Source organism: Cnephaeus nilssonii (genome assembly GCF_951640355.1).
Source record: "Cnephaeus nilssonii genome assembly, chromosome: 11".
In the NCBI taxonomy this organism is placed as follows: Eukaryota; Metazoa; Chordata; class Mammalia; order Chiroptera; family Vespertilionidae; genus Cnephaeus; species Cnephaeus nilssonii.
The window spans coordinates 60,492,169-60,516,441 of NC_137082.1; the positions used below are offsets into that span (position 1 = coordinate 60,492,169).

The following is a 24,273-nucleotide window of genomic DNA, read 5'->3' on the forward strand; positions in this document are numbered from 1 at the left end:
ATGAGAACCTCGCTAGAGAAGAACTGAACTATTTTTGGAGGGGATTAAATCCATTATGTCAAAGTCTTCTGGAATGATATTTTAACTTTTGCTTTCCCTGTTGTGATGGGGGACAGAATGCCTAATTCTGTAGTTATTTCTATGTATGTAGTTAATGTAGTCATTTCTTTAACTATGTTCTCTCCAGACCTAGCTTTCTGCAACTTGAAAAGAAAACACACAATCTAGCCATAGTTAATCCATCTATCTAACAGGGATAACCCCAGAGTCTTCTTATAGTTCTAGCAGGTGATGGAACTGGACTAACTGGGTTTGAATTCTGTGTCTGACATCGACTAGATAGATACTTGAACTTGGGCAAGTGAATTAATCTTGCATAAGTTACTTAACCTAGTCCTATCTTTGTTTCCTTATCTGTAAAATAAAGATAATTTTAATACTTCTATCCTGCATTGTAAAGTACCTAGTGCAATGCCTTTCACATAGTAAACATTCAATAAATGTTGACTATTGATAAATGCTCAAAAAGTTATTATTGGAGAGATGTGTTAAGAGAAAAAGAAAGAATTGCCACAAAGAAGAAAGCTGTTGATTCTTGTTCAAACCATCCCAGCTCCTGTTATTTCCCACATTTCAGGAATTCTAGCATAATTTCTCCTGCTCATGAGGGAAAGAAGAAGCCTAGCTAACTTTTTATAAAACAGCAGAACCCTACTGTCATAGGCATCTATAAGGCATGGTTTGCTTCAAAAACGTTAGGGCACAAATTTAGCTTCTTACCTCCCTCCCGCAATTAATAGAACATTTAAGTATCCATTTAAAAAACCCACTCTCCGCCTTTGTCCAGGGGTTTACTCGGTGGAAAGGGGTCAGATCTCTTTCGAATGCCAAGTGGAGTGAGAAATGGCCTTGCATTGCTTTATGCCTCCTGTTGCTGCTCCTGCCCAGACACTGGCCGCTCAGTGGATGGGCCTGAAAATGCCCCAGGCAGCGCCCAGTCAGGGCCCAGCTCCGGCTTCTGGCCTGGTGATTGGACTCTGAGACCAAGGTCATAGGACCAGCATCGCTCTCCAGGACACACACCTGCTGTGCTGGGGGCTGTGCGCGTGGGCTGCTGCCTGCAAAAGCCACATGCTTTCCGGCCAACCCAGCCCTCGCTACACACTGCAGCCCTTTTCTCAGAACCGGGGTCATCCACCGGATATCACTTCTCCCTTTAATCACGGCCTATTTTTATTTATTGACTTAGGCCTCATCTCTGCCTCCTCCCCAGCTGCATCAGCTACTGGGACAAAGCACCGCAGACGGGGATGGCTTAAAGAACATAAATCTGCAGGGTACATGCCCAAGACCAGGGCTCCTCAAACTTTTTAAACAGGGGGCCTGTTCACTGTCCCTCAGACCGTTGGAGGGCCGGACTATAGTTTAAAAAAAACTATGAACAAATTCCTATGCACACTGCACATATCTTATTTTGAAGTAGAAAAACAAAATGGCATGTGGCCCGCGGGCCGTAGTTTGAGGATGCCTGCCCAAGACCAAGGTGTCCACAGGACAGTTGCTTCTGAGACTTCTTTCCTTGGCCTGCAGGTGGCAGGTTTCTCCCTGTGTTCTCACGGGGCCCAATCTCTGAATTCTGAGGTCCTGGGGGTTAGGACTTCCACATTTGAAATTTGGAGGCGACACAATTCAGCATATAGCACCAACTATTGTCTCCCTTTACTTAGGGTATAAGTTAACTTTTTATTTTTTTTAAATTCAAGAAGGGGGGTAGGTGGAGAGGGAGAGAAGGGGAGGGAAAGAGAAAGAGGTATAAACCCAGGGAGGTCTCTCTATAGTTTTGTTTTTGTATTTTTCCTAAAACAGTGGGCACCCCATGCTTACCTTACTAAGGCAGCCACTTAAGAGGCTGTTCAGACATTTAAAGTGCACCCCACAAAACTCACAAGCCCCTGTAAAACAGAGGTCCCCAGAGCTCTCTGGTTGAAATGGGGTGGGGGTCTGGACCCCCTTTCTTCTCTCCTCACTGACAAGCATCCTGTAAGACCTCTGGCCTGGAGGATTCCAGGTGTCCGGGCCCCTTCGTTACTTTTCCACAACCACACAACTCACCAAAGTTGAAATGAGTGAGTATTTCCTCTGAGGATCCTTAGCTTTGGAAACAAACTCTGTCACCAGGATTTAGTCCAGTTTCGCTCTGGAGCCCTGATGAGTCCGGCCACCATGGAGCCCGGGCTTGCGTGGCCTGCTTTATTTTTCCTCTTTGCTTCCTTTTGGGAGATGGGCTTGTTGATCACCCCGCTCAGCTGTGGTACCCAAGCTAAGCTGAGAGGGGAGAGTTACATAAAGCCTCCCTGTGACCTGTTTGCACACACCAGCCTGGTTCACCCCGGGCAGAATGACAGTGACAGCTGCCTTGCAACAAACAGAGGGAGCGAAGGGTTCAGTTCCGCGGCAGCCGCGGGGACGAGTATATCATTACAGCCCGCCGCTCCGAGAGACACCATCTAACCTCACCGCCTGTCCCGGGGCCACGGCGGGGCGTCTCGGACATCTGACCCAGACCCTCCGGAGCTCCCTCCGCCCTTGACTGCCCGCCGGCCTTTCCTCACCTCCGCCTGCGCTCCCCGCCGCGCCAGCCAGGCTTTCAGCAGCTGGGGTAGGACTCACCCCAACCTTTGGGCACCGGGGCGGAGAGGGTGGAGAGAACAACAAATGGGGGCCAGGCAGTCCAGTGCCGGTTCCAAGGACAAGGGCCCCAGGAGGATGGGGTGCCTGCGGAGGAGGCAGAAACTGTCCGCCTGGGATGATGCCCTGCTCTCGGGCAGGGACCCCCGGTCCCTGCTGAAGCGGGGCATGCGCCACATCAGCTTCAGCCTGGTCACCAAGGGGATGACGGACATCCCCGACTTTCTGTGGGGCTTGTCCGAGGTCCAGAAGCTCAATCTGTCTCACAACCAGCTGCGGGTTCTGCCCCCCGAGGTGGGCAGGCTGAGCAGGCTGGTGGTGCTGAACCTGTGCGGGAACCACCTGAAGAGCCTGCCCCCCGAGCTCAGCCTCCTGCAGGGCCTGCGGGTGCTGTTCCTCAACATGAACCGCCTGAGCGAGCTGCCGGCCGAGCTGAGCGCCTGCCGGAGCCTGGAGGTCCTGAGCCTGTCCCACAACCGCCTCTCCCAGCTGCCCGCCAGCTTCGCCGACCTCTCCCGGCTGAGGAAGCTGAACCTCAGCAACAACTGCTTTGCTCACATCCCCGTCTGCGTGTTCGCCCTGAAGGAGCTGGATTTCCTGCACGTGGGCTCCAATCGCCTGGAGAACATCGCCGAGAGCATCCAGTGCCTGGGCAGCCTGCAGATCTTCATCGCGGAGAACAACAGCATCCACTCCTTCCCGCGCTCGCTCTGCCTTCTCGCCAGCCTGGAGGTGCTGAACTTGAACAACAATGACATCCAGACCCTCCCGGAGGAACTCTACCTGCTGTGCAGACTGGCGAGGATCGCTTGGAACCCCATGGACAAAGGGCTCCACATTTCCCATAACCCGTTATCCAAGCCTCTGCCCGAGCTGGTGGAGGGGGGCCTGGAGATGCTCGTCAGCTACCTGAAGGACAAAAAGCACAACTGAGTGGCCGCGGAGGCAGGAACAGCAGCCAGCTCACCCGGACTCTGCCCACTGGGTACTTCTCTGGTCTGAGCTTTCTCCTCTTCCTGTTCGGTTGGTCAAGGCGTGTGTGTTAATATTTGCTAAATTGTAGTTGAATGGCATTCTAGGCAGGGGTTTGCTTTGAACTCTGTATGTTCCTAATAACCCCCATAAATATGGTCATCTCATTCTAAACATAAATTGAAACAGGACTTTGGTTTCCTCCAAAGAGAAATCATTGCTCGAATTTTCCTGAGGAGCAATGGGATTCGACCCTGGGAACGATGGTCAGCAGGTCTGATTCAATGGAATTCAAAAGTTAAATATTTATTAAGTATGCGCCAAGTATGGCGTGAGGCATTGGCAACATCTGGTGTCAACCCTGGAATTGGCAACCTGAGGCCAGGCGGCAACAGCAAGACACGCTCCTGCACCAGCCTGGACCAAGCCTTACTTGGACCAAAGGGCAAGCTGGAGCCCTGCCCTTCTGGCGATGACCACGTTAGACAGAGCTTTCCCCTCGAGTTCGGGGGCGGGGGCGGGGGCGGGGGGGGGATAATTGGAGGAAACTTGTCTCTAAAATGACTGTAGAGTAACAATCAAGCTGCTCATGTTTATGTGTGGTGCTGAGTGACTGGCTCATGATGGCTTTTAGATAATAAAAACAACCCGATTTTAATGTGCAGTTTCAACCTTCTTTCCCAATCCTCTTGACCATAGTCATGTCCCTGAGCTTTTCTAAAGATGCCAGCCAATGCTTGTCATCCTTTCTAACTTCCCTTCTCCTTCCTTACTGGATCTGCCCTCTCAGAGATGAGATAATAATTGAGAAAAGAAATGGTCTGAAGGCAGGAAAAAGGAGGTAAGGCATAGACAAGTCACACAAAAAATGTAATTGCCTTTCTAACATTTAGGGGAGGGCAATATTTGCAACTTGGCTTTCACTTATGGACATTTAAAAATGACTTTAGTGACATTTTTAAAAGCTCTTTGAACAAAAGGCTGTAAAATATTAAATTTGTTTTTAATTATAAAAATACACAGCGGTTAGTTAAATGTGATAGCAGGACAAGCAATTTTAGAGTTCCTGCCACAAGGGTCATTGGGTCTTACTGTTGTCACAGCAGCCGAGAGCCCCTAAAACATTTACTATGTATTGAGAGTTAAAGGATTAGAATGAAGAGGTGGCAGTGAAAAAAGTATAGCACCTACAGATTGATGGCGAGCCCACTGTTCAAGCGTCTTGGCACTTTTGACTGTAGAATATGGCTAACAATTTTGAGACAGAATTTGGGTTTGCTGCCAAGACTTGTCTAACTTCTTAATACCCTTGGCTTAATTCAGTTAAACTTATATTTCTTAGCACCTTCTTTTCACTCCCCTTGGCTGGGAACCCGAGAAGAGTAAAGCCCTGCTCCTTCTACCGAGGAGCCCACAATGTGGTGAAAGGGACAGAAACCCACGTGGGTTCCTGTGGTGTGCAGCAAGCTGTGATCCCTCTCAAGAGAAATATAAGTGATGGGCTAGAGTGAGGGTAACACACTGGATGGTGTAGACTAGACCAAGCCCCAAGATCTCAATAAACAAAGAACAGTAACTAAAAACACACACATAAAACAGGACTGGGAGAAATCAGTCAAACCCTTATCCCCTGCAGCCATTGCACCCTAATTCCTCCCTCTCCTCCCTTTATTCCCTGTAGGAAAGAGCAGCAAAGGGCTGGGGCCCTGGGCCTGAGCATAGTCAGGTTTAGTATGGAGCTGCCATCTTCTAAGAGCTGCTCAAAGAGGGTCCATATCATTTATTAATAGGACAGGTGATTTTCCAAACAGACTTCCAAGTCAATTTCCCACTCATAGAAGACGAAAGTCAATTCCCGTAGTTATCATCAGATACTATGGGTCATTAGCACATTTTCGCATGAGCTCTCTGTCAAACCATTGCAAACAGAGCTTACCACGTCACTGGGCGGCAGCTGAAGTCCCCTCTTAAATTCCCCCTCCAGCAGCAACCGGAGACCTGCCTCTCCCTGCCAGGCACACACGGCCACACTCCCGTATCTTCAGCCACATTAGCTTGCCAGAGCCAAGACTATTTAAAGACATTAAAGACATCAGTGGAGTTTTTACTTGACCTCATGACTCAGTGGGAAATTGCAGTGCAGAACCCGGCGGATCACTTACTGAGCGCTGGCTGAAGCACAGGCAGCTGTCAGACAGACACCGGTGGGTGCCAGATCACGCCTGTTCGTGGCCGCTGCCGAAGAACCACTTGGGCTCCCGCCGAATTTCCATGATCTTGCTGTGGGCGGAGAGGCTGGCCGGGACAGCAGCACGCATTTCTCCTGCTGAGCAATCATTTAATTTCCTCTCCTTGCTTTTCCAGTCACTTGACCCCACAGTAACTTTACTTCAGAAGAAGAACCTAACCATATACTGAAAGTGACCCCAGAGCTCATTATACTTTTTATGTGAAAAAAAAAAAAGTGTTATCAACTTAGTGTCAGGCTTCTATTGGTGCTTTTCAAAAGTATAGCAGCAAGGTTTTCTTTGTTATCACTTAGCATTGAGGGAATCATAAAAGTAATAGTAGTTGCCTAATGTTCTTTAGATATTGATTCTTTGGGAATGCTCCTTTTTATTGATAAAGGGAAGTGCTGAGTATAATCTGCTTAGTTATTCAAAACAGTAACTCGGATGGAGGTTGATACTGCATTCAGTGTTTCGCTGTCAAACTCTGTAGTTTGCTGATTGACTGTGAAGTGCTTCTTGCGTATCTTGTCGTAGTTCAAATCCTGCCACATTCAAATAACTCCCAGGTATTTCTAAGGCTTCTGAAACCAAAGCGCTGGAGATGACTGCATTGGCTGCGGAATATATTTAGCCAAAGAATACCAGCTAATTGGGAGCTTGATGCGGGAGCTGGCTGCTCACAATCTTGATGATACTGTGGTTTTCATGTCACTTGGCTCTCGGGACGGAGCAATCTCAGTGGTGTGTTCAGAAACACTATTTAACGCAGTGGCAGCTTACAAGCATACAATTAAGAAGAAATCCTATGTTCATAGGAAAGAAAGACGACTTTGAAAAGACACATCTGTTCCAGGAATAATACTGCTAAATGCATAAAACTGATGCATATTAGAAAGAAAAATGTAGTCATTACTTAGCTTGTCGACTTAATAAACGGTTAATAGAAGAAATGTACTCCATTCTCAGGCTTCAGTTAATAGACTGCCTCTCTGTAACAACCAAAGATAGAGTGGCTTCAGGACTCTGCACCTGTACTTCACAATGATGTCATGTTTGTGCTGGAAAGAGATAAAGAGGGAATGCTGTCACTATTTGCAGGGATACATTAAACAAAATCCTTTTCTTTTGGTAATGGATTATTGCATCTTAAAATTTATATGCTTCAAAGCACCTACCAAATATACATTTGATAGCTGTACATTAAAAACGAGGAAGATTAAAGAACTGTGGGCTTGGTCACTGGAAAACATGTGGAGATATCAACATGGACTGGGTTGATACATTTCTGTAATATACAGAGACTAGGGGGAGTCTGAATGGGGTCACTGAGATTCCATTACAAATGGTGAAAAACAGAAGATGAGTTCAGGAGAAAATCTGAGCTGTTAGATTTAGCCAATATGAAGTTACTAAATACTCAATTATTCCATCTATATCTACTTCAGTAACCATATGTGCTCTATCTTCTTACTCCATCAAAGAATGATTTTCAGTTCTGTGTAACATATATTTGAGAAACACAAAATAACCAGCCTAGATTAAATGTGTATCTAGGTAACAGTACCCTTGATGGTGCAACTAAGTACTAGTACTAGATATAATTCATCCAAGAACAGCATAATACAACTTCGTCAGATATTTTAAGAAACCAATAAAATATAGAGAAAGAGTAAAGCTATTGTAACAGTAATGGGAACAATCTTGACCTTGTTGAGAAAAGAACTTCTTACAAGTGTTCCTTTTATGTTACCTGTCAAGTTACATGTTGAATCCAAAGCATTACTAATTTAAAAAGAAAAGGACAGCATAGTAATAAAAGGGAAGCAAAGAGGGCTCCTAACAAATCTGTAGGAGCGGGGCATCATTAGGATCGCATAACTGAAAGCTATTAGCATGAAGCTTGCTATGCAGATTTTTTATTAGTGTCATAGGAATCTACTTGCAAGGAGAGAGCTTATTTTCTACTGCATCTAGACTTATTCCTTATTTCAGCACAAGACAGAAAATAAAAGATGAACTGGAGTCCATTTGAAAAGTGTCAAAGTATTTCCTGATACCCTTGTGAGAAACATACATTATGAAAGCCAGAAGACTATTGGCTGTGATGGTATGAACTAAAGCTGCCAATGGAACACTACATAATCACCCACATTCTTTGCTCTTGAGTGATTTGAGTTTCCTAGAAGTCAGGGTGCCGGGACATGCCTTGGGGAAGTCTATTATCTTCTGTCTCTGGAACATCATGCCCATCACCATATGCATGCATGAGATAAGAGCCCTATGGGATGGTGGGAAAAGCTCCCACCTGGTATGTGCCCACTGGAAAATGGTAAACACTGGATGTATTCCAGACTCAGCGGCTACTTGGTGCTGCTGCTTTTCCTGACTAGCTCTTTCTGAGACTTTGAACTCTGCTGACTTTTACCTTTGCATCCAGCATAGGGAAGATATTCAATAATAATATATTCAATGAATGAATACATTGAATAAATGAAAAAGTGAACCAGTTTACACAGATGACTTGGTTTCTCTGGGCCTCAGTTTTCAATAAATTGAACTCACTATAAAGTGAACTCTCTTTAAGCTTCTTTCAGATTTGAAATTCAGACTGTGTGTGTATATATATATATATATATATATATATATATATATATATATATCATCATACCCTATAAAATGGTAATATGCAAATTACCATCACTCCGCTACGCCCACGATTGGGCCGGCTGGAGGCGCGGGGGGCGGGACTCAGGGTGGCCGATTGGCTGGCGGTAGGAGCGGGGGGCGGGGACTCGCGAGTCCCCGACCCCAGCTCCTCCCGCTGGCTTAAACGGCCGGCCGGCGCTGCTTAGGCCGGCGCTGCGGAAGATGCTGGTGGCGGAACTCGGGGTGGCCGATTGCGTGGCTGCCAGCACCAGTTTTCCCCCAGCAGCAGTTTTCCTCGCCACCCGCCCGATCGGAGCACCTCCCGATCGGAGTTCCTCTCGGGGTGGCCGATCGTGCTGGCGGATAACTGGTGCCAGCAGCCAGGTGAAGGAAAAGTCTATTGCACGAAACTTCGTGCAACGGGCTCCTAGTATAGCCCGTTGCACGAAGTTTCGTGCAATAGACTTTTCCTTCACCTGGCTGCCGGCACCAGTTATCTGCCAGCACGATATATATATTGCTTTGTCTTCCCCTTATCAAATGCCTCAGTAAATAGATACCTGAGCTTATAATTATTGTGATTACTCAAGAAAAGCAAAAAGCATCGAGGAGATGTGTCAAGTTCAGTATGAGTGTTCTAATATCCCCTTGCGGTACCATAAAAATATAATTTCATTTTAGTTGACTTTCAAAGATAAACAAAGAACTAAGTTATCTATCTATCTATCTATCTATCTGTCTGTCTATCTATCTATCTATCTATCTATCTATCTATCTATCAATCAAAGCTTTATGATGATTTTATTGTATGTAACTACAATAACAACTGCCATTCAGAAAAGTGAAAAATTAGGAACATACAGCAGCCACTGGCCCATAGCAACTGTCAAACGCCAATGACAGGAATTGCAAACTCTCTGCCCTGTCTGTGCAGGGACCCCTGGATTAGACTTCGATGCTTGGAGCAATTCCAATGTGGATTGTCCTTCCTGGCCCTTTGGGAGTTTTCTTGTCCTTTATCCTTGATGGCCACATGTGAAGGGGGCAAAGCTGGTTACTTGTTGGTGGAGGTTTAGGAGGCTGGGGATTACTTTAAGTTTCAGATAGCCACAGGCTTTGGCAGGCCAGTCTTGTAGTTTCTTTGACGATACAATTCCCTTAAAACCCAATAAACGTATAGTCTACTTGCTCTTTGTCAGTTCCAGATACCAGTAACCCCTGCCAGAGATCTCATCTATCCATAACTCTTAAGCCAGAAGATTCTAAGAACTAAGCATTTATTAAGGGTGAATCTACTAGTAGAAGTTTGCAGACCTCCAAATTGTCTGGATTTCATCTCTAACTTTTTATTGGAATGGGGAATCAGAAGTAATATTCCTGTTTGACTTTGTTGATTGATTTAAAACGCCTATGTTTTGCCCTGACCAGTTTGGCTCAGTGGATAGAGCATCGGTCTGCGGACTGAAGGGTCCCAGGTTCGATTCCAGTCAAGGGCATATACCTTGGTTGCGGTCACATCCCCAGTAGGGGGTGTGCAAGAGGAAGCTGATCGATGTTTCTCTCTCATTGATGTTTCTAACTCTCTATCCCTCTCCCTTCCTCGCTGTAAAAATCAATAAAATATATTTAAAAAACTACTATGTTTTTGGAAGAGAAGGAATTCCTAATTATCTATTTTTTATTTTTTAAAAACCTCATTGGATTTGATTCAATAATATTATTTGGGAACTTAGAGCTTAAATCTTTCCTGTTTAAAAAAAAAAAGCATAATGTGTTTCAAAGAGTGAGCTGAGCTCTTGATCTGAATCACTCATTTCTCTCCTATTTAAGCAGAAGCAAACAGCTTTCTTTCAAAACTAATTAAATAATATCCTTTATTTTGGCTTCATCTCATATTCTCTCCCCAGGCATGGAAGCACCATAAAGTCATGCACAAGGAGGAATTATGGTGCTTCCCATTCTTATTCTTACATGTGGGGAAGAAACTGCCTCATACATTATACATGATGGTCTGTTTTCACACAAGTCACTGAGAGAGGGTTTCCCTTTCTGGGATCAATGCAGGATGTGAGCCATTGTTTTTTCCTTTCTTTTTCTTTTTCTTTCTTTCTTTCCTTTTTTTTTTTTTTTTGCACAGGATATTTGAAAAAAGGTAAAACACAATGTCGAATAGTTTTGAGAAACAAAGAAGAAGTTCTACTGGTATGTACATGCACATATTTCTCCCACACATTGGTCAGATAATCCGATTGTCATTTATATTCTGCTAATTCAAGGGCTTTTGAATAGATTCGATACTCCAACCTTGAACTGCAGAGACAGCTCACAGAATTTTATCTCCACACTGGGAAATTATTTTCCCCACATGTGTTTTGATGATGACAGGCTTTTTCCCTTCTTGCAGTTCCTCCTCCTTCGGGGAATAGAAATGTAGGGAATAATTTCTGATTTAATACTTGCCTTTCTACCCACGTATTGCTACAGTTTAAAAACTGTCTACAAACTTGCTAACAACTTACTTTAAATCTATACTTTGGGAAAATGAGAGACAAAGAGGAAGAGAAATAAGAACCTCTTAAAATAATACATTTGTGAATATATATATATATATATATATATATATATATATATATATATAATATTTGGAGGAAAAGATGATTCACTAATTCTATTGGGGTATAGCATTTGTATAAATCTACATTTATGGGGGCTGGGCAGGTGATTTATAGGTAAAGTCCTATAATTCTGCCACATAGAAAGCCTCACTCTAAGTGCGGATATTTTCCTCTATACCTTTCTTAATTCAAAACTATTATAGTTCATCATTAATTCAAGAGAAGAGTGATCAGTACTTGTTTACTAGATAAAATGAAATACAGTCATAGGAAAGTAACAGAAACACAACTCAAAATTCACAAAATTTATCAGCTTTGAAACCACAAATTTTTATTTTTTTTAACTTAGGGGATTGACATTATTTTGAATTTTGTGCAAAACTAAGGCTTTATGAGAATGTTACCACATTACTTCACATCCTTTCAAAACTCTAATTTTTATATAATGTAACAATATTATGTAATACAGAGAAGTGGCAATTAATTTGATATCAACTGTAATAAAAATTATAAACTGTATCCAATTCCATAGGTCAAGGGATGGCTAAACATTTATTTTTCTTTTCTTTTCTTAATATTATCAGACTAACATCCATGCAATGGTTGCAAACTTTAGGATTAAAATAAACAGACCTTAAAATTCATCTAATCTAAATTTCTCCATACATATTTAAAAAAAAAAAAGATTTATGCTCAAGTACTTTCAGTAACAGGGTCTCGCCCATATGAAAACAGTCCAGTCAATTGATTTATTGATAATTTTCTCTTAAATATTATTCTTCCTCCTTGTTTTCCACATAGGAACCTGGAATTCATTCTATCCATCTCCCTCTCTAATCCTTTCATCTAATTTGTCACCCAATTCTGATATTCTGCCTCCAAAGTCCTTCTTTCCATTTCTCCTATCGGCCTGCTTAAGCCACCATCATGTCTCTTTCTGATCTCCCTAGTTCCTCCTTTTCATCCATTCTCCACACAGGCACAAAGAAGGATTTTAAAAATGCAAATGGGATCATGTTGGACCCCTGCTTGAAGTCCCTCAATATGTACTTGCAATAAAATCCAGATCCTTAACATGCTCCACAAGGCTTTGCAAACTCAAGCTCTCTTTCTTCCGACCCATTGCCCACCACTCTGTTCTCTCATGAATGTGCACCCATACCAGCCTTCCTTAGCTCCTGAATATTTTCTGAGCACTGGTCCTATCTTCAGACTTTCGAACACACTGCTCCCTCTCCCTGGAATGATCTTGCATGGCCAAAGCCTAGTTATCCATTAGGGTTCAGTTCAAATATACTTTCTCAGACCTTCCACTTTTCCTTCATAGTACTTACCATAACTTAAATTATATGCATGTGCTTCTGTACACATATAATTAATGTATATGTTATGACACATATAGTGATACAGATATATAACCTGTATAATATCTGTTTCCCAATGCATGACAATAAGCAACATTGCCGCCTTATTTCACTGCCGTGTTACTCTGCGTATAACTTTTTTTTCTGGTCCACATTAAGTACTTAATACATTGTATAGAATTCATTAATTTCTAATGATTACAAATCATTAATTTGGAAATAGTGCCATACTTGAAATTTTCTTAAATCAATCAACTGATACATGTGAATCCCTGATTAGGAAGTACCTTTCAGTATAAAACAAAGTTACTTTTGTTAAAATATAGTGCACTTGAGAAGTAACTCAACATATGAAAGCACTCATCACTTATTTAGGTTAACTTTAACATTAACAGTGCATACATAATTAAACTCACAGTCATGAATCAAATAAATAAATGATTAGCTTGGGGACAGAATGGTCACCATTGTCAGTATCATCTCTTTACTGTTTGTCAGAGGGCATTATCTAGTTGCTGCAATTTAGCTTCTATGTTTTCTAGTTGGTGGTATGTGGAATAAATAAAATAATGATTAAATATGATAATAACACAAACAGAGATACCATTTATTGAGTACTCACCATGAGTCAGATGTACTTAATTCTTACATGATTATTACCCTAATTTACAGGTTGGAGAACTGAGCCTTGGAGAGCTTAAATTACTTGTCAATCTAGTAAGGGAAGTTAGCTTGGCAATGGCCACAGGTCTGTCTGATTCCACTGTTCTATATGGTCTCTCAGGTGTTTCCCTGATCTACCCAGGGAGGGCATTGGTATTGTGACTATAGGGACCCCCTCATTTTGCTTAGATATCTCCCCTTAATATCACACAAAAGATTTAACTCAGAACTTTATAAGAAACGATTGAATTAAAGAGAGCTATGTAGTTTATTGATGATTAAATTCAGTTTGTACATCTGAATGTGTATTTAAGAAAGAGATCATTAATATTCAATCAAGAACATGGTAGTTTTTGGAATTACTACCAAGTCCCCCAAAATTGGTGTTGGTGAATCCTTATGTAGGAACTGATTTACACTGAGTAACTGTATAGTGATTTATATCTTCCAATCAGTCTCTGCATGAACCCTATTAATTGATTATTCTCCATAAATGTGGAGAGTGGGACACAAAGGGTGCCCACAGTTATGAGTCATGAACAGCGAGCCAGGAGGGAGTGATGCCTCTCCCAGCCTGCCAGGGGCAGCACTGTGCTCATCTCAGGAGCACCAATATGATACTGCCTGCAGGAAATTTCAGGATCCATTTGAACATCTAAGGCAGGGACCCCAGGGGAGAATCAGAAGTCAGTGTGAGTCAAAGCTGGAGAAAAGAAGAGAAAGGAGGTGTGTGTGAGATGGTGAAACCTGAAGCGGGTTGGACTTCACAAGCTTCCAGGGAGGAGTCAGGACTGGTAGATGAAGGACCCAGCGGTGGGCAGATCTCTGCCCATCTTCGTTCCTCCTGCCATCCGAACAAGAGCTTTGGGGGCAGTCTGGGGCCTACTTCTGGGCAGGCCTCTTCCTTTGATATTCGGCTTTGATTCTTCTCGCTTGCACTGTCCCTGTGTCTGCTCTCACTGTTAGAGTGGGCCCCTCCTACAACAAAACCAGCATGTTCCTCTAATGGAGCCCTTAGTTTTTGTGTCATGATGGCCTGCAGTTCAATCCTCCAGGAATATTAGAATTTGCACTTGATATGCACCCAGTGCATCCCCCCCGGTCATATTTCTCCCAGCATGACCTTTGAGTTCCTAGTGGTAGATGTCCAAACTCATACTCTCTGGAGTCAGGGAGACTCTGATGTGATCCTCCCACCCCAGGCTCCAGAGCCTCCGCTGCTCTTGTGGGCACATTCCCAGTCTTGGTTGTTGTTTGCTGGGAAAGAAATTCCCATTCGGGGTGCATGCTGGCAGAGAGACCTCTGCCATTGACTTAGGCAGCCTATTGTCTCCTCGTCTCTCTCTCTCACAGGCATCTTCTGTCTGACTCTTTGGGCTGAAGTCCAGGTTGAACGAGCTGTTCTGTGACACCCTTCCAGTCTACAGTCCAAGCCCGACAGTGTGGTTAATTGCATTAAGCCCATTGCATTCCAGGCTCCAGAGCTTTAGACACGCCAGCCTGTCCCGATCCAAAGTCTATCATTTGTGACTCAAACAGGTCTTCAAGCATTGTAGTGATATTTTACCGATTATCTTTCCCAATAAACACATACAAACATTTTTACACTCCAGTTTCAGCAACTCTTAAAATATTTAGCTGTGAAAATCGAAGACAGTTTAAGAAGTGTTGTAGACATCAACTCAACCCTACAATAATGCGTTCAATACTTCTGAAAGCGACAGTAAATCAAGGATGAAATGAAACAGTAAGCAGAGCGACGGCAGATTTCACATATGGTGGCAGCTCTGTCATTGCAAGTCTCAGACGGAACACTGAATCAAAATGCCAAATGTGATGGATGATGCTTGCATGTCCCAGATGGGTTATTCTGGCTGGTGACATAGAGCATGCTTTTTGCACTATGTATTCTGAGTAAAAAAATAAATAAATTAAATGTATGGCAAAGTTTAATCTCATCCCATGGGAATCTGCGTGCCCTGGGATATCCTTGTAAGATGAGCATGTCCAGACACGCCATTCCGCAGTTTGCCCCTCACTGGGAGAGAGCAGCAACGAAGAAGGAAGAGGTCAACAGCTCTACCAGGGCTCCTGGGGCTGGTCCACTGCAGAATCCTCATGTGCCAGCCCCAACTCTCAGAGACCGATTCTACCCCTCACTATGGTTTCATAACAGCCTTGTTCACCAGCAGTTTTCTCAAGCTCAAGGCCCTTTTCTTCCGGGCCTTCCTTCATGTTTCCTAAGGCTCCTTGTGCAGGGTTTCATTTCCCCACTGCAGTGTCTCCAAGTTCTGTTTCTGGGTCTGGTTTCTACCCAGATTCCTCTGAAAGTTATTTCACTCGGCTGTGTAAATCCTTTGTTGTCGACATCCAAGTTAGCCACTGCCTGCTCTGATCCCAGGACTCTACATGAGATTCCCTTGCCCCCTTTATAGGATGTGGTTCTGGGGAAATATATCTTCATACCTTGCAAGTTTGAAATGCTGTTCTGGCATTTCTCGTTAAGTGATTGGAGGGGATTAGTGTCACTTGCCTCTTATCCTTTTATTGTGCCTCTAATTTCAAGAGTCATGAGGTAGAGCCACCTGTCCTCTACTATATTTGTCAATATATTTAGACAAGGCTAATCCCTCTACTGTACTGAGGTGGGGGTCTATAGTCTCTGGGGCTGACATCACAGCCATTGCCTAGGCACAGCTGTAGGCATGTGCCTGTGGGGGACACTTGTCAAAAGATGGCACCTAATTAAGTGACCAGATCTTTTAATGCCTTCTGTTGGTGATAGTAGCTCTGTGGCATCATGGATGTCATATGGCAATGTGTGAATTTCCTGGCACAACCCCACTATTGCCTAAAATAGTTCCCTACATGTGGTCAACAGGGTCACAGAAACCATACTATAGGAGGGACTTTCCAAGTCTGTTTAAAAGCTGGAATTAACCTTTTGCACTCGGATGTCGAGATTAAAATTACTCTTTGAATGTATCAATAATTTGAAATATAAAAAAATCCAAATAAATAAGTTTGTATGAAAAGAAACTCCAGTTTTTTATTCTACTGCCGCGCTTTGTAAAATCTGGGGTATTTAAAAAATTAAATCCCGAGTAGAAAAAAGGAATCGAGAAAAAAGCAAGCGAGTGCAAAGGGTTAATACTGTCTCCTCTTTTTGTTCCTTTTGAACTAAATCAGAGTCAGCAAATTATGGCCTGCACACCAATTCTGGCTCACTGACTGTTTGTGTAAATAAAGTTTTATTGGAACACAGGCATGCTCATTTCTTTCTAACTTATTTCTGGCTGGGTCCACATTACAACAACAGAGTTGAGTAGTTGCAACACAGATCCTTGAACTGTATCATTGATTCTAAGGTTTGATCCTTTGTGAACACAGGACTTCCTTAGTGTTTGAGAATGTGATCCTTCCTTCAGTAGAGTTTTGATGATATTGTGGTCATGAAGAAGAGTGATTTGTCCCAAAAGAGACTTGAGGAAAGAAGCTAATCAACTTCTGATTTTTCCTTTTAAATACTAGTTGGGAAGTTATGCGATATATTTTTCTAGTGTGTACTTGCCAAAGTCTAAAGTTAATCTATGTCTCTAGTCCTTTACACGGTCTTTAAAATAATTATGATTACTTCTTTCCCTTCTAATTATTACACATTTTCTCACATTTTAGTACACATATGCACTTTATATATTGTGAATGTGTTCTCTTTCTTTTTAAAATAAATGACACCAGACATTTTTACTATTGTTTACTACAATTTATGTTTTAGTTTTGCCCACATATTTAGCCCATTTTTGTCTTATCATTCTATCTTCTAGCTTAGACATCTGATCTAGGAATCACATTTTTTCTTTATCTAGTGTACATCCTTTTGAATTTCCTTTGGTTAAAGTATATTAGTAGTTATTGAAAAATGATATCAGTTTTTATTCATCTAAACATATCTTATATTTGTCCTTATTACTGAATTATAATTGTTCCAGGCTGACTTATTTTCTTTTATCACATTGAAAACTTTTATCCACTGCAAGTTGTCTTCCACTGCTGTTTTTGAAAAATCAACTGTCAGTCTAATTGCTATCTTTTTAGGCAACTCCTATTTTATCTGTGATTGATTTCATTATTTTTTTCAACTTTGCTTCTGTTGTCTTCACTTTCATTGTGGTGTGTCTTAGTGTTTTATTTATCATGCTTGATTGGGATTCACTAGCTTCTTAAATTTGTAGATTGATGTTTTTTTCTCAGTTTTGTAAAATTCTCAGCAGTTATATGATTGTTTTTCTCAATTCTAACCACACTGGTTTCAACTCCAATTCAGTGTTAGATTTTTCTCACTCTATCATAGATCTTAACCTCTTTTCTTTCTTATTTTTTAAATCACTTTCTTCTTTCTAAGCTGAATTCTGAAAAAAATTTTCAGGTATATCTCCTAGTTCAATAATTTCTCTTCAGGTAAGTTTTGATCAGCTAAACCACAATCATTGAATTTTTAAATTCACTAGTTATGTTTTTAATGTCTAGAAATTCTTCTTGGTTCTTAGTCCAATCTCCTAGGCTTTTCTTTCTAATATTTTTCTCATTACTATTTTTGATCCTTTTTCTTTCCATGTCTTTTAAACATATTTATTTTATAATCTATTGTCAGATAATTCCAATATCTAATGTTTTATCTCTGTTCTGCTAATTTTTTTGTTTCTGTTGCCTATTGCAACAGCAATAATCATCATTGTTACTTTTTTTACTGTGAGCTTTCTCTGAAGAAACTAAAGGAATCCTTTGACACCCAGGTTGAAGGTGGGGAGGGGTTTATCAAGAAAGGATCTGCATCTGCTTCTGCTCTTTCCTGGGTCCCTCACCTATCAGGGATGGCTTTAAGGTGATGCATAGGATTAAAGCTTTGGACTACCCATTTGGTGCAAATTTGGGCTGCACACCTGCTTGAGGCCCAGCATGTTGTATAAATTCTAGGTTTAGATTATTTTCTCTACCCAGCCCAAATCTTCAAGACTGAACATTTCTATAGTATCCACTGAGGAGAGGAATGTAGGTTTCTTCCCAGTTCACATTTATCTTGATGGTTAGCCATTTGGTTACAGTTGAGGTTTTTTGCAGGAAAAGGGACATACTTCTCACCTAGGGCAGACCCCAGGCTCTGTCCGAAAAGCTATAGAAATTTAACCTCAGGTTTATCTAGGTCTGGCAAATACTATGGTTGGAAAATACAAGCCTCATTGGTTCCCTTCCTTTTCTGAATTCCCACTTGCCAGGTCACTGCCGCATGCATCTAAAATAATTTTTAGGCCCTGGCTGAGTAGCTCAGTTGGTTAGAGTGTCATCCAGATATGCGATGGCTGCAGCTTCAATCCCCAGTCAAGATACACAATCAACTAATGATGTTTCTTCTCTCTCTCTCAAATCAATCAATTAAAATAAAATAAATTTTAAAAATACAATACCCAGATTTTTTATTTGTTTTATGTGGGACCACCACTCATATTTTGCCACTCATATTCTGGCTAGAGACAGAAGCCTGGAATTGAGACGTTATGAGAATGTAGACTTACATATCCATCTAGCTTTTAAGTAACTTCATATGGGCATAACATACATTTAAATGGGAATTTTTTTGGTAACATTTCATAAATTGAGATTCAACATAATGTAAATTTATTGTGTTTGTTCTGATTATAATATTATTACATGCTCACTACATACATAAAATGAAATGAAAAAGTATCAATAACAGTGATATCACCCCTACTCCCACCATCCAGAAAAACACACTACTCATATTTTGTTATATTTACTTTTATCCAGCTTTTGGTGTGCTATCCTATTTTAAGTAGTTCAGAACACATTGCTTTACATATATTTATTTAATTGGAAGATGATCATTCTTTTTTGATATGTAAGTTACAGAATAGCATTGTTTCTCTCCTTTTCTATTCTGAGGTCAGAGCAGATCAGTTAACTGCTTGTAAGATATTCCTCATTTCTCAGTGTAATCTACCCTGCTGGATCTAATAAAAAGAATTCACTCAGAAAACCATGAGGGAGTTGTAATTGAAGAAACAGTGCCACTAGTGAGGGGTGGTAATGTGTCTAGCTATAAAAAACTAAGGCCACCCAGCAATGACCTTGCCATCATTTAAATGCTGCTGCAGGCTGTGCTTGGTCTTCATTAAACAGAAAGGGGCTTCTGATGAAATTAGGACTGGGATTGAAAGGATGTTCTGTTTTTTACAAATAAAAATGCTTCAATATAATACTCCAATTACAATAAAAAAAATTTCACATGAGCTCAGACCTCTGCGGGCTCATCTCTGAGATGGGGATAGAATTGCACCCACCTCACACTGCATGCAAAGCCCTGAACATGCCCATCTTGACTCCCTGTGGTAGAAATGGGCTTTATGTCCAAGTAACTAAAATTTCTGAAAAATGACAAAAGTCTCCAATTGATCTGAAATATTTTGATCCATAACCATATCTTCCTCTCCACTAAATCCTGAAAGAGACCAAATATCCTTGTGGGTGGAGGTGTAAGGGGTGTGAATACAGTGAAAGAGGATTTCAACAAAAGAACCTAAGGACACAGATGTCAACCCCTCCCTTTAGAACTCAGTGATCCATAAAATAAAGTGTAAAAAAAACAAAACAAAACCTCCTTCAACAAGAAGTCCTAGGTAGGTATGCACTACCTTCTGACTCTTTATGAAGAATAACAGCCATTACTCTTTATTTAGGGTGAGTAGGATCTCCTTCTATTACAGAAAGCACAGACCTGAGTCAGCAACTTCCTGGCTGCGTGAGCTCACAAGTGGTATTTAACATCTCATCTATCACATAGTGATGGTAATACCTATTGTTGCAGGGTTGCTGGAAGGATTACAAATGATCTCTCTAACGCACCTGGCACAAGGTAAAAGGCACTGATTCGACCTGTCTATATAAGTCCATGATTTCTGGAACCATTCCTTGATCATCATTGCTTCTAAAATAGCTGTCATGTCGTAGTTATCCTATGAATAGTCACTGAATAAATAGATAAAGTAATCTGGCTTAGAATGAATCAATCTTGGAAAACAGAGGTAAAAGGTGCATTGCTCTGTCTATTAACAAGCTCTCAGGGGGACCAACCTTGTTGATGATTGCAGACTGGGTGTGCCAGCTACTCCAAGGATGAAAGTAATCACTTCTCTGCCCGCTGCAACCTCAGGCATCTGGAGTTGGTGGTGGCCCCTTATTTCCTTGCTTATTGCCTGAGGCCTGACTCTGTCCAACAGATTGACCAGACGTCCATCTATACCAGCTTTTCATGCCCCCAACCCTTTTAACCCCCTCCCCATTGACTTCTCAGCATATCCACCTGCTCCATTCATGTAGCCAGGATTCACCAGCTCCCACTCATGGGAAATAGGAAACAGATGGATGCAGAAGGAGGAAGTGCGTTTGCAGGTGTGGCAGAAGAGGACATTGAAAGTCGAGCCCAGCTGTGAAAAACGATCAGATTGTGTTACTAGGAAGCAGATTTAATCAATTATAGCCGTGAGTCAGTAGGGTGATGTCAGATAAATTAAATATTCAACACGATGTAATAATCCCACCAGTAATGTTAGAATGCTTGCATTTATTAATCTAAAGCACTCCCCGATGAGGTGGCTGAATGGTTGAACATGCTAGAAGGATTCTCTCTTAATTCATGGATCCCCCAGAGTCAGGGAAGGGAGATCCTCTTTCATGGTCTTCTCAGGGCGGTAGGATTTACCCTTCAGTCCAGAACGCTTTCCTCTGATGAACAAAGGAGTTTAGTAAAATACTCTCTTGCTCTCTCCCTCTTGGACAGAATTTGCATGTGCTCCCTGCACGCTCCTTGCTCTGGTGGAAAAGGTTGGTGAAGTACCTCTGCTTATCTCCCACCTTGCAATTTGGTATCTGAACAGAGGAGACACACAATAGACATGCCCCAGCCTGGTGGTTGGTTTGCTTGTTCACAAAACTGGGACCAGTTGAGGCTTCGTCAACTTTCAGGTTTCTATTTAGAGGCATAAAAGACAAAAAAAGAGAGGAAAAGAGAAAAGAAGCCTTCATTCAGAATCCCCAGGCTCACATAAAATAGAATTGTTATTCCAAGACCAAACTCCTTTGATAACTGACTCACAGCACTGTTATTAATTTATGTATTAAGTAGCTGGTGTCCATTTCTGGATTGTTTTCATTCGATAATTAAGCAGTACTACTTCTAAGGGAGACAAAGATGATTGAACTGTCACTGTGTCCCCTCGGACCCCTGTGCTGGCTGCTAAGACCTTCCACAGTACAATTGTGAACTTACCGAGGGCCTGCTTACTGTGTGTGACATGGAGGGGTGTTTCTCCTGCCACCTGCCAGTAACTCTAGGATACCTCAGCCCGCCCTCCCCACCACCTCTCTGAACTCACCACTTATGCCTCCCACTGTCAAAGAAAGCTGGAAACCAAATGGGAGGCTGCAGAGATGGCTCTTGGCACAAATCATTCATTGATCAGTTCTTTCACGCCTGGGATGAATTTTGGGGTTATTGGTTAATGCATTCAGGTGATAAAAATTATCTAATTAACCAGACCCAGATAGCATATATCTGCCTGTGTGGTAGTTCCAGAGTTTCACCTACAATCTTTCTGGCTGATAAAAATAGGGGATGCCAATTACATGTTTGGGACAGCGGCCAAATATCTATCAAAGGCTGGAAAATAGTCAATCCTGATATTTGCAGGCAACACAGGGTTTTGTCACAGCCTCCAGAGGAGAGCCACTAACAGTTTTACTGGCTGAATCACTGAAATGTTTCTGTTTTGACCAGGAGCTGGCAAGAACCATGTTCTCTTACTTTGCAGAAGTGGCTAAAACAACTGTTTTAAGATGTTCTTCTGGAATAGCAGATGATGGCAAACCATCAGCCGCCTTGTCGATTCTGGGACCCTCCAGGCATTCTGGAATTGGGAAAACTGCAAAACAAGTACACATATGCATAGGTATCCACTTGGACACTTGAATGTTTGTTTGTGTGTCTATTGGTTTGTTTCAAGATCCCCAAACAAAATAAAAAAATTTTATTGGTAACATACCGGCTTTCTGAGTGTTCATTACATCATTATGCATTATAACCATCATATGCTACTTCAGATAGTGTGCACTGCTATGGAGAAAAATAAATCCAGGTTGATAGTATAGAGTAATTTGGGTGGAGGGGTTGCAGAGGAGGCAATTTTTGACCAAATGTTCAGAGAAGGCAAGATTATATCGTACTCACTCTTTCTCCCGGTGGTGCTGAGGACAAAGCCACAGGCACTGTCATCTCTCCATACAGTTTTTAAAGTCAATGTTATCAATATCATGAAAATATCTATTATGACTGGCATACTTTGATATTCTTTAATAATTTTTTGAGATTTACCTTAAGATACTTTTCCCTTGCCCAGGAAGCCCTCAATTATTGAAATGAAAATGTTATATCACCATAGAAACGAATTTGACTTTATTGGCTTCTATTGCAAATGATGTGTGAGCATACTTGGAAGAGGAATTCTGGTCATTGATATCCAAGTTAACAGTGAGTCACCGAATGCCACATTTAGCAATGTAGATGTTACATTTTAGGAAATTGCATCAGAGGAAAACAACATAACCCAATCACTGATGATGTAGAAGCACCTTAAGGGCTTGTGGTGTCGCCTGTGACTATCACTTGATTCTGTTCACGTGCTCGTGAGTAGATGCATAGAGAATTATATGGTGGGTAGCAGAGACAGATGGCGTGAATACATTAGGATCATAGTGGGGAATGTTATTGGTGGTAGGACAGGGGATAAATCCCATATCTATCACAAAGCTGTGAAGTAAGTTCCACGTGAAATAAAAATGAAGCAGTAAAAGGCTGAAAGGAGAAAACAAGACCCTCTCTACTGAAGACAAAGTATCAAGTTTTTCTGGAGGTTATGTACATTGCTGGCGTTGTAAGCAGGATGTCAGTGACCATGGACCGGTCCTCACACGTTCCTGGCTGTGGGTGGAGAGGCTGCGCTGGCAGAGAAAGGAAGAGGCATGCCTGAGATCGGCTGCCGGATCACAGCCTGATGCGCTGTGCAGGGTCTGATGCCCTGCTTTTTCTGCTTCCCTCTGCTCCACTGTCTTGTTCGCCATTGCCGATCCATTTTGGTTTATGTTGTCTCTAGCTCACTCAGGCTAGACACACTCCTCGCACATATACACAGTTCCAAAACTTGTTTCTGGAAAGAATTTAATTTAAAACCCTTTGCTTTTGGGAGTAATGCATGTGAGTCTGTGTTTTCTTCTTTTCCATGATATTTGCATTTCAACTTAAATTTACTTAGGTCTATTGTTAAAGTTTCAGAAAATGATTGGGAACATTAGATTCCCGCCCCCATCCGGAGAGGGAGTTAACAAATAATATTATCACCATCATCATGGTCGTCATCCCCACTCTATACCTTCCAAACTCTTTCATGTGCCATCTTCTCCAGTGCCCTAAAAAGGCACCTGTAACCTGCCAGCAACTCCACCTACTCTTACGTCTTGCTTTGGCTCTTGTACAAAATATTCAAAGATCCTTTTTAGTTCTAGCATCCTACAGTTCCCTGATTCCATGGAACAGGTTTCTGTAACCTTATTATTTTATCTAATCCGCAGCCACAATTATTTATTTCCATATGTTAACTGTTTGGTTTTGGTCCTATCTGCCAGGAGTTGTGCCAGGAAGTTGGCATACTTCTAATCTTTAGATGAAGTACCTGTTCTTTCCTTCTAAAAAATGTTTTTATTGGTGTGTTTTTTTTTAAGAGAGAGAGGATGGAAGAGGGATAGATAGAAACATTGATGAGCCCCCTACTGGAGATCAAGCAACAACCTGGGCATGTGCCCTGAGCAGTAATCGAACTGGCAACCTCTTGGTTCCTGGATCCACCCTCAACTGCTGAGCCACACCAGCCAGCATGCCTCCCTGGGTATCTCTGGACGTGTGTAAATAACCGGGCAGGGCCAAATATCTTGTGGAAACTAAAGGATGGGAGCCGTCATGCCTGTGTGCCT

General features: G+C 42.0%; 1 protein-coding gene across 1 annotated transcript; it reads left to right on the forward strand.

Annotated features, from left to right (window-relative positions):
- Window positions 1–2,715: 2,715 nt before the first annotated feature.
- On the forward strand, window positions 2,716–3,621 carry LRRC30 (leucine rich repeat containing 30; the record flags this gene model as incomplete). Its single annotated transcript, XM_079785145.1, has 1 exon — window positions 2,716–3,621. The coding sequence occupies one exon, from the start codon at window positions 2,716–2,718 to the stop codon at window positions 3,619–3,621; it is 906 nt and encodes a 301-aa protein (XP_079641271.1).
- Between the last annotated feature and the right edge of the window lie 20,652 nt (window positions 3,622–24,273).